Below are 17,752 nucleotides of genomic sequence, written 5' to 3'. Positions count from 1 at the left end.
GTTTAGGAGTCAGAGCCAGATTTCACTCTAGGCAAACTTGTTCCTTAAAAAACTTGAATTAGAGGTGTTGACGCCCCAAAATCACCAAACGAGGTCGGATTAGCACGAAACTTGTCACACACGACTGCCAAGGGACGAGAGACTTGTGGGAGAAGACGGGGCTCGAATCGGGAAACACCTCGAGCATCTCAGGAGGGACCAATTTGAGTTGTGAAAACTTAACGAACAAGCGCGGGACTCCCGATTTGAAAACTAGGTCAGAAAATAAACTTTTCTAACACTTAAGCTTGGAAGTAGGCCATCAGGGGGCCAAAATCATGTAACAGTCGCAAGAAGGGCCAGGAACACCTCAAACACCTCGAGAGTGACCAACACGAACTGTGAAAACTTACGGAACTAGCACGGGACTCTTGGTTTGAAAACTAAGTTGAAAAGAGACACTTTTTCAACATTTAAGCTTAGAAATAGGACACCAGGGGGGGCCAAAACCGTGTAACAGCACGAGAAGGACCGAGAAATGTCCCAAACACCACGAGAGGGTCCAAGGTAAGTTGCGGAGACTTACGGAACTAGCACGGGACTCTCGGTCTAAGAACTAAATAAAAAAATGCACTTTTTTTACACTTAAGCATGAAAATAAGCCGTCGGGGGCCAAAATCATGTAACAATCACGAGAAGGCCCGGGGAACACGTCAAACACCCCGGGAGGGACCAATGTAAGTTGTGAAAACTTACGGAACTAGCACTGGACTCTCGGTTTAAAAACTAAGTCCGAAACGACACTTTTCTCGCACCTAAGCTTGAAAATAGTCCATCGGGGGGCCAAAATCGTGTGACAGTCAAGAGAAGATCCGGGGAACACCTCAAACATCTACGAAGGGACCAACGTGAGTCGTGAAAACTTACAGAACTCGCATGGGACTCCCGGTTTGAAAACTAAGTCAAAAAATGCACTTCCTAAACACTTACGTTTAAAAATAGGCCATCGGGGGCCCCCAAAATCCTGTAACAGTCCCGAGAAGGCCGGTGGAACACCTCCAACACCTCGGGAGAAACCAATGCAAGTTGTGGAAACTTACGGAACTAGCACGGGACTTCCGGTTTGAAAACTAGGTCGGAAAATGTACTTTTTTCAGACTTAAGCTTGAGAATTGGCCTCAGCGGGCCGAAATCGTGTAACAATCACGAGAAGGCCTACGGAACACCTCGAACATCTTAGAAGGGACCAATTTGAGTTGTGAAAACTTAACGAACCGGCACGGGACTCCCGATTTGAAAACTAGGTCGAAAAATACACTTTTCTAACACTTAAACTTGGAAGTAGGCCATCGGGGGGCCAAAATCATGTAACAGTCGCAAGGAGGGTCGGGAACACCTCAAACACCTCGGGATTGACCAAACGCGAGTTGTGAAAACTTACGGAACTAGCACGGGACTCCCGGTTTGAAAACTAAGTTGGAAATAGTCACTTTTTCCACACTAAAGCTTGAAAATATGACACCAAGGGAGCCAAAACCGTGTAACAATCACGAGAAGAACCGGAAAATGCCTTAAACACCTCGGGAGGGTCCAAGGTAAGTTGCGGAGACTTACGGAACTAGCACGGGACTCTCGGTGTAAGAACTAAATCAAAAATGCACTTTTTTCACACTAAGCTTGAAAATAAGCCGTCGGAGGCCAAAATCGTGTAACAGTCACGAGAAGGCCCGGGGAACACGTCAAACACCCCGGGAGGGACCAATGTAAGTTGTGAAAACTTACGGAACTAGCACGGGACTCCCGATTTGAAAACTAAGTCCGAAACGACACTTTTCTCACACCTAAGCTTGAAAATAGTCCATCAGGGGGCCAAAATCGTGTGACAGTCAAGAGAAAGTCCGGGGAACACCTCAAACACCTAGGAAGGGACCAACGTGAGCTATGGAAACTTACGGAGCTCCCATGGGACTCCCGATTTGAAAACTAAGTCAAAAACTGTACTTCCTAAACACTTAAGTTTGAAAATAGGCCATCGGGGGCCCCGCAAAATCCTGTAACAGTCCCGAGAAGGCCCGTGAAACACCTCCAACACTTCGGGAGAAACCAATGCAAATTGTGGAAACTTACGGAACTTGCGCGAGACTTCCGGTTTGAAAACTAAGTCGGAAAAGGTACTTTTTTCACACTTAAGCTTGAGAATAGGCCTCGGTGGGCCGAAATCGTGTAACAATCACAAGAAGACCCGGGGAACACCTTGAACATCTAAGGAGGGACCAATTTGAGTTGTGAAAACTTAATGAACAGGCACGGGACTCCCGATTTGAAAACTAGGTCGGAAAATATACTTTTCTAACACTTAAGCTTGGAAGTAGGCCATCGGAGGGCCAAAATCATGTAACAGTCTCAAGAAGGGTCGGGAACACCTCAAACACCTCGGGAGTGACCAGCGCAAGTTGTGAAAACTTACGGAACTAGCACGGGAGTCCCGGTTTGAAAACTAAGTTGGAAAGAAACACTTTTTCCACACTAAAGCTTGGAAATAGGACACCGGGGGGGCCAAAACCGTGTAACAGTCACGAGAAGAACCGGGAAATGCCCCAAACACCTCGGGAGGGACCAATGTAAGTTGTGAAAACTTACAGAACTAGTACGGGACTCCTGGTTTGAAAACTAGGTCCGAAACGGCACTTTTCTCGCACCTAAGCTTGAAAATAGTCCATCGGGGGGCCAAAATCGTGTGACAGTCAAGAGAAGGTCTGGGGAACACCTCAAACACCTAGGGAGGGACCAACGTGAGTCGTGAAAACTTACGGAACTCGCATGGGACTCTCGGTTTGAAAACTAAGTCAAAAAATGCACTTCCTAAACACATAAGTTTGAAAATAGGCCATCGGGGGCCCCGCAAAATCCTGTAACAGTCCCGAGAAGGCCCGTGTAACACCTCCACAACCTCGGGAGAAACCAATGTAAGTTGTGGAAACTTACGGAACTAGCGCGGGATTTCCGGTTTGAAAACTAGGTCGGAAAATGTACTTTTTTCACACTTAAGCTTGAGGGTAGGCCTGGGCGGGCCGAAATCGTGTAACAATCACGAGAAGGCCCGGGAAACACCTCGAACATCTCAAGAGGGACCAATTTGAGTTGTGAAAACTTAACGACTAAGCACGGGACTCACAATTTGAAAACTAGGAAAATACACTTTTCTAACACTTAAGCTTGGAAGTAGGCCATCGGGGGCCAAAATCATGTAACAGTCACAAGAAGGGCCAGGAACACCTCAAACACCTCGGGAATGACCAACGTGAGTTGTGAAAACTTACGGAAATAGCACGGAACTCCCGGTTTGAAAACTAAGTTGGAAAGCGACACTTTTTCCACACTTAGGCTTGGAAATAGGACACCGGGGGGGCCAAAACCGTGTAACAGTCACGAGAAGGACCAGGAAATGCCCCAAACACCTCGGGAGGGTCCAAGGTAAGTTTCGGAGGCTTACGGAACTAGCACGGGACTCTCGGTGTGAGAACTAAATCAAAAAATACACTTTTTTGACACTTCTTGAAAATAAGCCGTCGGGGGTTAAAATCGTGTAACAGTCACGAGAAGGCCCGGGGAACACGTCAAACACCCCGGGAGGGACCAATGTAACTTTTGAAAATTTACGGAACTAGCACGGGACTCCCGGTTTGAAAACTAAGTCCGAAACGGCACTTTTCTCGCACCTAAGCTTGAAAATAGTCCATCGGGGGGCCAAAATCGTATGACAGTCAAGAAAAGGTCCGGAGAACACCTTAAACACCTAGGGAGGGACCAACGTGAGTAGTGGAAACTTACGGAACTCGCATGGGACTCCCGGTTAGAAAACTAAGTCAAAAGTAAATCAATTTTTAATTTACTCAAATTTAATTATAATTTAAGTAAAAATAACTTTTCAAAAGTCATTTGCATTGAACTATTTTTTAAAATTTTTTATTCACTAAAAACGACATTGGTAAAGTCGTGTTCTTGAGAACGGCTTTGCTAAAGCCGTCTCACCGATAATGGGAATAAAGAAGAAAAAGACACCCTAGACTGTGACTAAAATTTTGAAAATGGCATAATCAGGAAATTGGCCTAAATGCAGCCTTTCGCTCTCTATCACTCACTCTCTCGTTCTTTCTTCTCTCTCTCTAGCAATCAGTGATCGGCCGGCGAGACAGCCGATGGTGATCGAATCAGGTTCGCCTTTGCAACACATTCGGTTGATCCAATTAATTCCAAATCGAGATCGTACGACCTCGCTCTCAAATTTGATCCGCCCAATTTCAAAGGTAATTTTAGGGGTTTTTTTTTTTTTTTTTTTTTTGGGTTTCATCTTGCAAAAGCTAGACCTTTATCAACGGAATATCGATCTTCATCAGTTTATTTATGGGTTTTCATTTATTAGGTGGAAAATAATTTATTTCCTTATCATTTTGTTTATAGGGTTTGCGATTGTTTTTTAATCTGCATGTTGACATTGATTTTGTTTGAGAATGGGAACAATTTTCAGTTTTTTTCGACATACTAAAATTATAAACAATTGACTTTAAGAACTGTAACGAAATCTCTTTGCTGGGAATTTTTTTGGGGCGTTGACTCTTTTGCTGGGAATTTGCCTAAGTTATCTGTATTGATATAAAATCTCTTATTGGTTAGCATGTGGGCCACAAACGGTGATTAACAAGGGTTTTGGGTGCTTTACTAGGGGTATCAATTTTTTTTGTTTTTTTGGTGATTGTATGGCGATCCAGTGCAATGTGGCATCAAAGTGCTTGGACTTGAATTGTTAGTTTTATTAAACCATACATATTATTCCTATCATCATGTAGGGCTGGTCGCGGATTGGTTTTGGCCAGGTGCGGGTCAAAACTGACCCGACCCGCACACGTGCGGGTTGAAGAAAACAGACCCGCAACCGCCCGCAGTGCGGTTCGCAGTTTGTGCGGGTGGGTCAGTTGGTTGTGCGGGCGGGTGCGGTTCGGTTTGTGGTTTGGGTTTTTTTTTTAATTGGGCTTAGTTATGATATTAATTTGAACAAATTTGACATGTTGGGCTACTTTTTAAGCACTTTTTTTTTTTATGGAAAAGTTATAAATTAAATTTCATTATAACATAAATGCCCATATAATGATATAATAAATTTTACATTCTTTCAAAATACAAAAATAATTGATAAAACTAATTACAAACTAAAACAACATTAAAATTCACACTAAAATCAATCTCCATCCATCCATAATCCAAAACTTACCTAAATTTTACATTCATCCAAAATGCAAAAATAATAATAATAACTAGTTATCTCCATCCATCCATAATCCAAAGTTTACCTAAGTTTTACATTCATCCAAAATGTAAAAATAATAATAATAATAACTAGTTATCTCCATCCATCCATAATCCAAAGTTTACCTAAGTTTTACATTCATCCGAAATGTACAAATAATAATAATAACTAGTTAGAAACTAAAATAAATTAGTTTTCATCCATCCATCCATCCATCCATCCAAAATCTAAAGCTTACCTAAAATTTAGTGCTCCAATAAATTTTACATTCATCCAAAATAAAAAAAATAATAATAAAAATTAGTTACAAACTAAAATAACATTGTCTACAAACTTCATCCAAAATAATTTCAAAAGGTGGTATCCAAGGCTTCCGTAAACTCTTTAGGTCCAATGTCCAATGTCCAATCTCATCCAACAATCTGCCAAAAAAATTTCCAATGAGCCAAATGAATAAATATAAATAAATAGATATAAATAAATAAACATTAATCTGATCTCAACTAATTAGAAAAATCTCACACATGAGCCAAATGAACATTAAAGTTCAATTATAGCATCTACATTAGACTTTGGGGTTGAAAATGAACATGGCTCCAAAGTACCTAAAAGCATGAGTCAACAAGAGAAGATAAATAAACTTGCATAGTAAAAATAATAATAGAATTAAAAATGAAGAGATATTCACATATTACTCGAGTCGTATTGCTCAAATTCCTCCACATCATCCATTGCTTTTTGAAGAGAAATTGGAAGGTTGCTTTTAAGCCAATTTTGTGTGCATACAAGAGCTTCAACCATGGAAGGGGCAAGTGAACTACGGAATGGATCAAGGATACGTCCCCCGGTACTGAAAGCCGACTCCGAAGCAACGGTAGAAATGGGCATGGCCAACACATCCTTTGCTATTTGAGATAACACTCTATTCTTTGTTGCATTATTCTTCCAATATTCCAATATCTCAAATGTCTGATTTTTTGCAAAATGTTCAACCTCGCCCAAGTACTTGTCTAATTCCGACCTGCTTCCACTAGTGAAGCGCCCTTCCAAATATGAATTAAATTGGGACTCCATTTGAGAATCCAAATCATCCTCATCAATCACCATTGTCTCCACTTCAGTCACCCTCGAGACACTCTCATTTGATGAATAAATTGTGGCATAATTGTTGTACAAACGAGTCAAACAAGAAATAATTTTGTTCACCATCTCATCCACCTTCCTCTTATCTCCATGAAATATATTTGTAAAACAAAACTCCAAGTATGCTTTCTTTTTTGTAGGATCAAGGGCAACAGCAACATACAACAACAAATTAATCTTATTTCCATCCCCCCAATATTTGTTGAACTTTTGCTTCATACTCATAGCCATTGTGCACAAAACATCATCATTGTCCAAAATTAATTGATTAATTGTGCTTTCAATTTTAAACATCTCTTTATAAAATGCATTGGAAGTAACAAAAAGGGACCCGGAAAATTTCTTTGTTGCAAGGTAGAATAGTTTTAAAAATCTCACAAACAACCTACATTTTTTCCAATCCTCCTCATTTGGAATCCTCCTAATCCCACCATCAACATCCTTGAAGCAAGTTTCAAAATTGGAGTCTTCATACTTCAAACGGTTAAAAGCCTTCTCAAACTTTTCAGCGGCCTCCAACATTAAATATGTGGAATTCCACCTTGTTGGTACATCTAGGCATACAAGAGCAGTAGTCACAAGTTTTAGATAGGCCGCACACTTCTTAAAAGCATCTTGCCGATTAGGAGAAGACCTCACATACCTAACCGCAAGTCTAATATTTGCAATAGAATCATCCATTTCCTTCAATCCATCACTCACAACAAGGTTTAGAATATGTGCACAACACCGCATAGGCAAAAACTCATGCTCCAAAATGGTTCCCTTCCAATCTTTGGTATTCCTTCTCAAGTATTGAATGGTAAGATTGTTGGAACTAGCATTATCAACAGTTACAGTGAAGATACTATCGATGTTCCACTCAAGCAAGCATAACTCAATTTTTCTACCCAAAGTTTCCCCCTTGTGATCTTCAACTTGTTGGAAGTTTATGATTCTTTTTTGTAGTTTCCAATTATCATCAATGAAATGAGCCGTTAGACACATGTAACACAAATTTTGAATAGAAGTCCAAGTGTCCGTAGTGAAACAAATTCTACGACCCTTCATTAACCTCCTCAATTTATCCCTCTCGTTGTTGAATATGTTTGTCACCTCTCTTGCTATGGTATGACGAGATGGGATTGGTGTGAATTTAGAAACGGCAACATTACAAAATCTTTTAAACCCAACTCCCTCCACAAATCGAAAAGGTAACTCATCAATAATCACCATCTCGGCAAGAGCCCTTTTACAAGCATCAAAACTAAAACTTGTTGCCACAACCTCAACACCCTCTTCGGCATTTTGTTTTGGTTTAAAACTCAATGTTTGTTGCCCATCTTTATCATTGTTTGGAAATTGTTTGCAATTAGGGGTATGACTTCTCAAATTACTAGTCCCATGAGTCCTAGAATCGGCCATATACTCTTTATAACAATACTTACACACTGCTCTACGTTTCCCATCTTCTCCTATAACCTTATCAAAATGGTCCCAAACCGAGGATGGTGCTCTCCCACCACTACTCTCACTCTTTCTTTTGTTCGGGGGTTTAGGAGGCTTAAATTCAGATGGGGAAACATTAGTTTGAGAATTAGATGATTCTAGTGGAACAATAGGGCTTCCGGTAGATTCAACACTAGCATTGTTATCTTTATCCATTCAAACTGGTAATAAAAAATTAAAAATGTATGAGATAACAATTAAGTCATGGATGGTATAATAATTGAATCTAAACCATATACAATACCATACCAATACCATTTTGATTAAATTTATGGATAAATAGTCAAATAACATGTCTAACTTCATCACTATTGAAAAGATGTTTTTGTCTCCCCTTGGAGCTTTCAAGAGGGATTTCACATCCAACAAGGGAAACATAATAATTAATTATTTATTTTAAAGTAAATTCATTTCTGTCCCTTTTTGCATACAAGAAAATTCATCATTAATACAAGAAGAAAGCATATATAGAGCACATTACTCTGTCAAAAAAAATACAAAAAAGAAAAAAATAATAATTAAGCAGCTTACTCTATTTTTGTCATGAAAAACGAAAATAAAACAAATGAAGAAAGAACAACATGAATAATTCAAATTTTTAAAAAAAATAAAGTGGGGAACAAGATTAAAATTAAGATTTTTATTTTTATATTTTATAATTTTAAAAAGGGAGGGGATATTTTTTATAATCTTGTTATAGCTTGTTTTGATTGCCACAAAAAAATAAAATAAAATAAAATGTTGAAATCACTATTGAAAAGATGTTTTTGTTTAAGTAGACTGTCATTTTGGTGGTTGAATCCATTGCTCAAGAAAGGAAAAGAGAAAATTCTTGAGGACAAAGAGATACCAAAGTTGAGGCAAACAGATCAAGCAGAGACATGTTACAAATACTAATGGATCAGCTTGCCAAATCAAACAGAGAGCCATCAATCGAATGAAAGAGAGAGAGAGAGAGAGAGAGAGAGAGAGAGAACCGTACAGGGCTGTGTTGCTGCGGATCGCCGGTTGATTTGCTGCTGCCAATCGCCGGCGTCTCGCCTCGCCGCCGCTGCTGCTGCTGTCGATCGCCGGCGTCTCGCCTCGCCGCCGCTGCTGCTGCTGCTAGGGTTAGCGGCTGCTGCTAGCTAAGGAAGGTAATGAAAAGGGGGGGAGGAGAGAAAGAGACGGGCTGGGCAAAAACAATAAGAGCCTGCCCTAATAAGTAATAAATAAATAAGGTTTATTTTGTAAATATATATATATATAAATATATATTTTTTTAAAAAGTATTAATACGCGGGTCGCGGGTTGCGGTTCGGGTAGGGTCAGAACCGCAACCCGGCCAGAACCCGAACCCGATTTTTGGCAGAATATTTGACCCGCACCCGCCCACCTACCTACATCGAAGCTGCCCAAAAGGGTGCGGGTAGGGTAGGGTCGGGCGGTTTGTGCCGGTGGGTGGGTTCTATGCCCAGCCCTATCATCATGCATAGGCCAGTACTGAGTTAATTGTGTGTCAACCAGAGTTTTAAAAGGCTGACAGAGTTTTATGAAATGTTGCACCGGTTGTGTGTCACGGTGAGGCAGGTCACGGAAGAGACTGCTGGGGTTGTGGAGCGTTGGTTTGAGTTTGAAAGGGCTGCAGAGGTTGGGGAGGTGAATTGGGATGTGGGTAAGGTGAGGGAAGAGGTTGTGAAGGGAGGAGGGGGTGGCATGGACAAGGGTGGCTCGGAGATGGGAATTGGAGAGTTACGAGGATGCAAATGGATGAAATGGGTGTGTGCCTATCATGTGGAGAGAAGCTTGTTAGCATTGATATTGATCCTAAAGAGACTGAAAACTTCACTGCTTCATTGACCAATTTGGTATGCCAAAGAGTTGAGGCTGATTTTATGCAGTTTCAGGTATGACATTATCTTTATGCTTCATTGATTAATACCGCAATTCAACACATGGAGTTACTTGAGATGTATATTATTTTGGAATTGATTCCTATAGTTGATTCTTACACATTAGTGGACAATGCTGTCAATAATTTTTATCTTGTTTCTTTATGTTACTTCCAAATTTGGAATTTGAATAACTAGATTGTCATCTTGTTGTCCATAAATATCTTAATGATTTATGTCTAGTAGTGGACATGTTGGTAGACTGCATTACTCCATATCTCTGTTACTTTATCACATGAATATTTTATCAAATGTCGATATACTCTTTTTGGTAGAGGGTGGGGTTTGAGACTGCAGTCTGCTCCTAATGGCTGCCAAGGTACTGCTAGGCCTGAGAGACTTGTTTGAAAATGATCAATGTACTTGTAATTGTATTGTTGAAAATGTATTCAATGTCTTAGTCAAAGGCCCATATTTGCTGCTTGTGTATGGTTCAAGCGATTAATACTTAAAAAGAATGGCATTCTGACTAACTTAGAAGGTGCACTCATTCAAGAGTGGCTTCAGCGACATGATCCATTTGATGCAGTTATAGATGGTGCAAATGTGGGGCTTATTAATAGGCATAATTTCAACTTTTCCCAGGTAAGAGGGTTGCTGATCATAAGCTTTAACAGTAATATATCTCTTCCTCAAAGTTAGAATCGCATGGATATGGTTCTTAATAATTTCTTTTGGTTGTAGCTTAATTCTATTGTAAATCAGTTACATCAAATGAGGCCGTCAAAGAGATTACTACTTGTTTTGCATAAAAGTCATGTTACTGGTGGTCCAGCGCAGAGTCATAACAACAAGAAGCTGTTAGAGAATTGGAAAAGGTCTGGTGCACTTTATGCTACTCCTGCCGGTTCAAATGATGATAAGATCTCTTTCCTTACAATATTTTTGTTTTGTATATGTAATGTTGATATATGAATGTAATGCTGATATCCATCTTTATGTTTCCCTTTCTGTGAGATGCATCATGCTTGCCTTGTTATCTGTGATACAGTGAACAAATACTATCACAAAACACTATAGTTTCAGCAGTCATGTTTCCCAACATAATCATCTAAGATTGTCGTAATTCAGAACCATCTTAGAAAAACTACTTCATTGCCCTTAATTTCATTGACTCATTGGATGTTCCTTTTCAAGTTTGGGATGCCAAGAGGCAAGCGCTTGTTCTCGCTTTAAAAGATTATCAATCTTCATTTTAATTGTCTTTATGAAGAGATGAAAATGCCTTTTTTTTTTTTTAATACAATTTTAGCAAGGTTCTACAATTTGTTTGGATGTTTGTGTTTCATGAGATAACTAAACTAGATCACTACTTGTATTTTAAAATATATTCCTTTGTTAAGAGGATGAGTTGGTTTATCATCTGCCTATTACATGTAAGATAGGAGGTTCTAAATTGAGGTTCAGTTGCACATCAGTATTTAATTTTAATGTTGTTGGCATGCATTTGTTGTTTAGAGCCTTCATTTTCTATGACAATTTATCCGAATCTAGGTTGTGAAAGTGTTGAGCCCTTGGGATTTTAGAAATCATTTTGGGCTAAGCAGCAAAAATAGTAGGTTGGAAATCATTGTTTAGTTCAAGGGTCCTCCATAATTAAATATTCTGAGATGGAGTGGGTCTAGGGCAAGATATCAAGGGCAATCAAAATTATATATCCTATATCGTATCAGCACTTGCTTGATTGAAATGAAGCTTGTTAAGTTGTTAAGATGAAGCAAAAAGATCATTTATGAAGTTGGTCTTAAAAGCTTTTGTATAGTGAAGATAACTGCCTTATAATTTGCTTTGAATGCCATTTTCTTTAAATGCCAAAGAAGGAGGACCAATCTAGTGTGGAAAGTAGTTCACGTAATCAATATCATTTTCTTTAATTTTGTTCAGCTTGATCATAACACTTTATATGTAGGTTCTAATAATAATGAAAATGCTTTTCATGTACTTTCCGCTGCCCACAAATGTGGAATGTGGGTTTTATGTAATGAGATATATGAAAGACCTCATTAGAGATCAAAGCATCCTAAAAAAATAAAATGTGAGATAAATTCCAACTTTTATTATTATATTTATATTCATGATACTTGTACATCATCTTCATTATCTAATTGTTTGTAAATAACCTCTTGCAATTTAATGAAAAAAAGACTTACACAGAAACCGAACTTGATGAAGTGCGAGTTGAATGGATTAATTTCGTCTTAAACAATATGAGTTGAAATCCAACATATAAATATGATATAACTTTCGTTCTTTAAATTGCTAATAAACTATTTATTTAGTTGGTGACGAATACACAATTACGTCAAGATTTCATTTTGGTTTTATGACTTTAAAATAGTTGACTTTTATTTACTATATTTAAATAATAGTTGGCTTTTATTTTGGTTTTATGACTTTAAAATATTTGGCCATACGCTGAAGATTTTCATTTTGGATTTGTTGATTCTATGTATATGTCATATCTATATGATAATCCAAACATTTTATACTAGTAACAGTCAAAGTGGTTTTTCATTTTCTGTTGATGCAGGAGATGAAGAGTCGGTGTGATGAGAAAAGGTCCGACTTTATCTTTTCTAAGACTAGCGGTCTCTGAATTAATTTGTGTTTTCATTTTTGAAGTTAGAAATTGCGTGGAGAGACGCAAAATATGGTCAAAGAATTCAAGAACCTTGTTCTTCGGGTTTTTTTATTTTTTAATGCATGTAATCACAGTTAAAAACTTGTTATTAATTCCTTTGTATATACTTTTGAACATTCAATTTTCATTTATGAAATATGTGACGTTATTTCATTCAATATGTGGTTGTGATTCAAATGATATATATATATATATAGTGTGTATTATATTCTTCAAATGCGCGTACAAAAATAATATTGATTATGTTGAACCATTTTTTTTATCACACTCATTAACTGTGATGAGAAATGCATATCATATGTGATCTTATCTCAATATTAATCACAGGTTTTATTAGATATTAATCATGCTTAAAATCTGTGATCTAAAAGTTATTAGTCACACTTAAAAGATGTGATTTGAATATTTATTATTATCACACAAAACGTGTGATGGAATCATCTTTTCAAGACATTCAAAACGTGTTACACTCTCAAAGATCACACTTTGACAAAACTTGAATTGTGTGATTAAATAACATACATCACACTTTTTTATGTGTGATGTATTTATAATTTGTAGTAGTTAAATGAGTTAAGTGGTTAATCTCATGATTTTAGAGTAATGTAATATTTGTGAACTGAGAAAGAAAGAAAATGGTTACTGTAGAAGTGGCTCATGTTGTGAAGGTTGGTAGCGGACTTGGTAAATTGAATTATGAAATGCATGAGATAATAAGATTGTTGGTCTAATTCTAGGAAGTGTTGATTGTTGTAGAATGAGTTGTACGCGTGATGTTCTGTTGATTTAATTTTACAAATCGAAATGATTCCAAAGATCACATTTTGATAAAACTTGAAACGTGTGATTAAATAACATACATCACACAAAAAAATGTGATGTATTTATGATTTTGTAGTAGTTAAATGAGTTGAGTGGTTAATCTCATGATTTTAGAGTTATGTAATATTTGTGAATTGAGAAAGAAAGAAAATGTTTGTTGTAGAAGTGGCTCATGTTGTGAAGGTTGTTAGCGGAATTGGTAAATTGAATTATGAAATGCATGAGATAATAAGATTGTTGGTCTAATTCTAGGAAATGTTGATTGTTGTAGAATGGGTTATACATGTGACATGCTGTTGATTTAATTTTACAAATCGAAATGATGATGTATATGATGAGTTGATGGATTAAAGTTTTAAAAAGACGGTATGTTTCCTTCCAACTTGTGACCGGTAAAACGTAGTGTATTAACAGAGGTTTCTCTTTCCTTCCGATTTGTGCCCAATAAAGCGTGTGGATTGTTGGACTATATGAAGGTTTTGCTTTCCCTTCGGCTAGCCACCGGTAAAGTGTGGCACTTTGAGGTAAGTTCCAGATTTCCTTCCAAATTAGTGCTTGGTAAACTGTGTTGGAATGACATAACGAAGCCGGTTGTTAATTGTGTTGTGTTCGTCACTTGGTTGCATGATTGTGTAGATATGTGTGCTATGGTGAAATTGTGTTGGAGATTGAAAGTGTGTAATTGAGATAATTTTGTAATGAATTGAATGCTATCGCTTGTCTATATGTTAGATGTTGGTATGTACAATTGGTGTTTTATTGATTGTAATAAGTTGACAGTTGATTGTGAAATTATTGTTTTTGGGTTAAAGATTAGTATGAGTGTGTGATTGATTGGTTTAAAACTTCTTTCTAAAGTAAAGGAGATATTGAAGCATTTCATTTAAATTGCTAATGATAAGGTGAAAAGATAATAAATAAGTTTTTCCTTGAAATGTCAAGTGGAATATTTTCTTCTTTTTATTTATTTTTAAATGAAAGTATATATTTATGTATGTTTTATTTTGGATATAAAAGAGCACGTTACTTATTTAAATATCACCTGATAGTATTCATAATTACATATATCTATAGATCTCATTATTTTGCATCATTGTAAATCCCTACTGGACCTTGTGCTCATCTCAATCGTTTAAATCATTTTTTAGGTGTGGAGTTTGTTGTCTCGTTCAAGAATTCAACGAGATAGGTTACTGATGATTCGAGATTTGTTACTCACCGGTGAAAATGCCAATGTGTTATTACTCTCTTTATTATAATTATTTCATTTTTGAAATTCTCAATGTAAGCCTAAGGGCATATTTTGTAATGATCCGTACTAAACTTGTACCATTGTATTTATGCGAGAGGGAACCTTGAATATCCTATGTATTTTGTTTTGCTTCTGCATTTTATTATTTCATAAATGGACCTTAATATGAAAATTGATAATATTATCCGATTAATAAAAGTTGGAGCATTACAACTTGACAACAAAAATAAATCATTTCTTGGCCAGCTAATGCAGTAGACATAACTTGCCAACAAAAATAAGCAAATACTTGATATGCTTTTTCTTGTGAGTCAAGGAATTCGAAAAATTTATAATCCGAACTAGTTCGGGCCGGTCCAGTTCAGTTTAGTCCAATTCGATATGTTTTGACTAATTTTTTGAATTTGTGATTTGATTCTGGTTTGGAAAACTAGGGAATTGATCTTTTCAGATCAGTTTTAGATTTGAGTTCATAGTTCTGAATTAGAAATGAACTAAACCATATGTAACTTAAACCATATACATACCATACACCTTGTGCATACAATCCTACCATATGATATACAAAACCCTAATGTTATTTATTTATTTATTTTAATTATTTAGCATAATTTTAGTTTTATAATTGTTGTTGCCAAGACAAAATGCTTGTTTGATGGGAGTTTTATGTTTGCTACATGTTAAACAATATGTTTATTTACTAAATATTATGTTTGTTTAAGTTATGTTTTAAAAAATCATGGGCAGATTAATGTTAAACAATTTATGATAGGTTTAATTTTTTTGAATATGTTATATGATTTTTTTTGTGTGGATATGTTATGTAAAACCGTTGTTCCAAACCAAGTTGAACTGTCTTTAAATGATTTTATTGGAATTGGTTCCATGATTACATTGGTTTGGTTCTAATTTTTATGAAACTGTAAATAACAGATTAATCCTAGTTTTATCTCCCACCAAACCAATCCGAATTATGCTCACCCAAAAAAAAAAAAAAAAAAGAAAGGCCAATTACTTGTACTATGAGAGAAAATGAGGGTGATTAATGAAACTGCATTTCCATTCAAACCGAGCAAAAACAAAGAAAACGTTTGGTTTACTTTTTAAAATTAATATTTGGATAAAAAAAAATCAAAAAACATGTTTGGTTAATAAGATTTTAAAATTCTTTTCCTTTCTCTTCTTTTTTTATTTATTTATTAATAAATCGATCAATCATTTTTTCTCTCCTATCTCATTCTCTCACATTTTACATTAAGGATGGAAGAAAATTTTTTTAAAAAAAACGACCAAACCGGTTATACTTAATTTATTTTTTAACAAGAATTAGTTTGTGTGATTTTTAAATTTGATTTTTTTCAATTTTCGATTTGATATCGGTTCAAGTACCTTGTATACCGAATTAGACCGAAATCAACCGCTTCAACATATATTGTATTTATAATATATATATATATATATATAATCTAATAATATAATAATATTAATAAGTATAATAAATTAATAACCTTAATTAATTAACTTTATCATCTTTATAACCCAAGATTGTAAACTCTTGTTATATACAATCTAAAACTAATATTCTTGACACCTTAGTATTTTTAATTTTATTTATTTATTTATTTTTTTAATGTAGGAATTGAAAAGTATTTATTAAAGGGATGAATTAGATATGTTTGAAATGGTGGACAAAAACTAATGGGGAACTTACCAATAAGTTCCATATACAAAGTTCAAAACCCATCTAATCCCAAAACAAAACACTTGCACTAATTAGTCCTATATATTTTTAATTATTATCAAAAAATCTTATTATTTTTTTATTTTTTTAATTTACAGACGCTGTTCCATCCCACTACCGTCGAATTTCTGTCAGACGGTCATCGGAAACTCGTACCGGAAAGTCGCCGAAGTATTGCCGAAAGTTCACCGGAATGTTCTAAACGTCAATGAAAGTCGCCGGAATGTCTAGAACGTTCGCTGGACGTTAAGAACATCATTGGAGACTCACCGGAATGTCCAAAATATTGCTGAAAAAGAAAAAGAATAAATGAAGAAATTAGAGCAAAAAAACATAACAAAATGTGCTAAATATTGATAAACCAAAAAGGGAAAAAAAATGTAACAACAAAAAATAGCAACAATAGGAAAAAAAACATATCTTATTTTTCAATTTTTGTAGCGTTTAAGCAAATAATCTTCAGTATTAATCAAATTCAAAAGCAAACTTTGAAACTATAAATTGTTACAATTTCAAAGTAAAAATCTATTAGGCATTTATCCTTATTAACCAAATTGAAAAGTATATTATAAAACTGCAAAATTTTACAATTCTAAAGAATGTTATGAAACTGTAAAATTTTACAGTTTTAAACCATGATTCATTCCAGCACCAAAACAAATTGAAACTGCAAAATTTTATAATTTTCACCACCTGTAACTAAAACTCAAAAACAACTTGTTCAAAACTTGAATTTTTTTTCCATTAAAATAGAAAAATAGAAGTGTATAACAGATAAAATGTAGAAAAATTAAGAGATCGAATGAGAGACGCAGGTATAGAGAGAGGATTGTATTCCGACAACTATTTTTTTATTTAGATCTAGTCAAATCTGATGTAGATCTACATCAGATCTAAGTAAATCTACTCATCTTCTTTGTCAAAAACATATCTTCTTCACTGTCGGTGAGGGTGAAGTAAAGAGTCGGTAGTCAATGGTTGTCCGTGAACCCCAATCGATGGTAATCGTCGGTGACTATATATCAGAAAGAGAAAGAGAAGAAGAAGATGTGGTTGCCCGTCAACGATTGCTAGAAATCACAAAGAACAAAAGAGGTAGAAAAGAAGGAAGGCAGAGAAGAAGAAAAACGTTACAAGACTTTTGAGTATAAACAAAAGATTATGGGACTAAATAAGCTACATGTTTTTCAAAGAAGATTTCTTGACAATTTGCCCAGAACTAATTTAATGTTTTTATATAGATCAGTAATTATATTTAAAAATGACTCAAGTTTGAAAGATCTTAGACCGATTAAACCACACTAAATCAAACTGAATCGTTTTAATCGGTTCAACTCAGTACGATTTGATGAAAGAAATGATCTGTATTGGTGTTCAAAATAATAAAATCGACATTATTAGTTCGATAAATTTTTTTACATAAATACCAACTATACTGAACCGATTCCCT

At 35.8% G+C, this 17,752-nt stretch overlaps 1 protein-coding gene across 23 annotated transcripts in view; it reads left to right on the top strand.

Annotated features, from left to right (window-relative positions):
- Positions 1-14,671, top strand: part of LOC114318161 (agmatine deiminase) — a 55,610-nt gene extending 40,939 nt beyond the window's left edge. For 5 of the 23 annotated variants that reach the window (XR_014349728.1, XR_014349726.1, XR_014349729.1 and 2 more), the window contains 2 exons: positions 9,485-10,431; positions 10,531-11,081. Coding sequence is in view for 5 of the 23 variants with exons in the window: in XM_082903696.1 (XP_082759822.1) it covers positions 4,150-4,286; positions 9,422-9,754 (470 nt within the window). In the remaining 18 variants the exon portion in view is untranslated. Of the gene's footprint in view, positions 1-4,149; positions 4,287-9,421; positions 11,082-12,376; positions 13,834-14,457 lie in introns of those variants that run through there. The other 18 variants (XR_014349734.1, XM_082903696.1, XR_014349721.1 and 15 more) reach the window with 17 other exon arrangements.
- Positions 14,672-17,752: the final 3,081 nt, after the last annotated feature.

The sequence above is a fragment of the Camellia sinensis genome, chromosome 13, assembly GCF_055761805.1.
Source record: "Camellia sinensis isolate YWXY chromosome 13, ASM5576180v1, whole genome shotgun sequence".
Lineage (NCBI taxonomy): Eukaryota > Viridiplantae > Streptophyta > Magnoliopsida > Ericales > Theaceae > Camellia > Camellia sinensis.
This window is presented reverse-complemented; position numbering and strand designations above follow the sequence as displayed.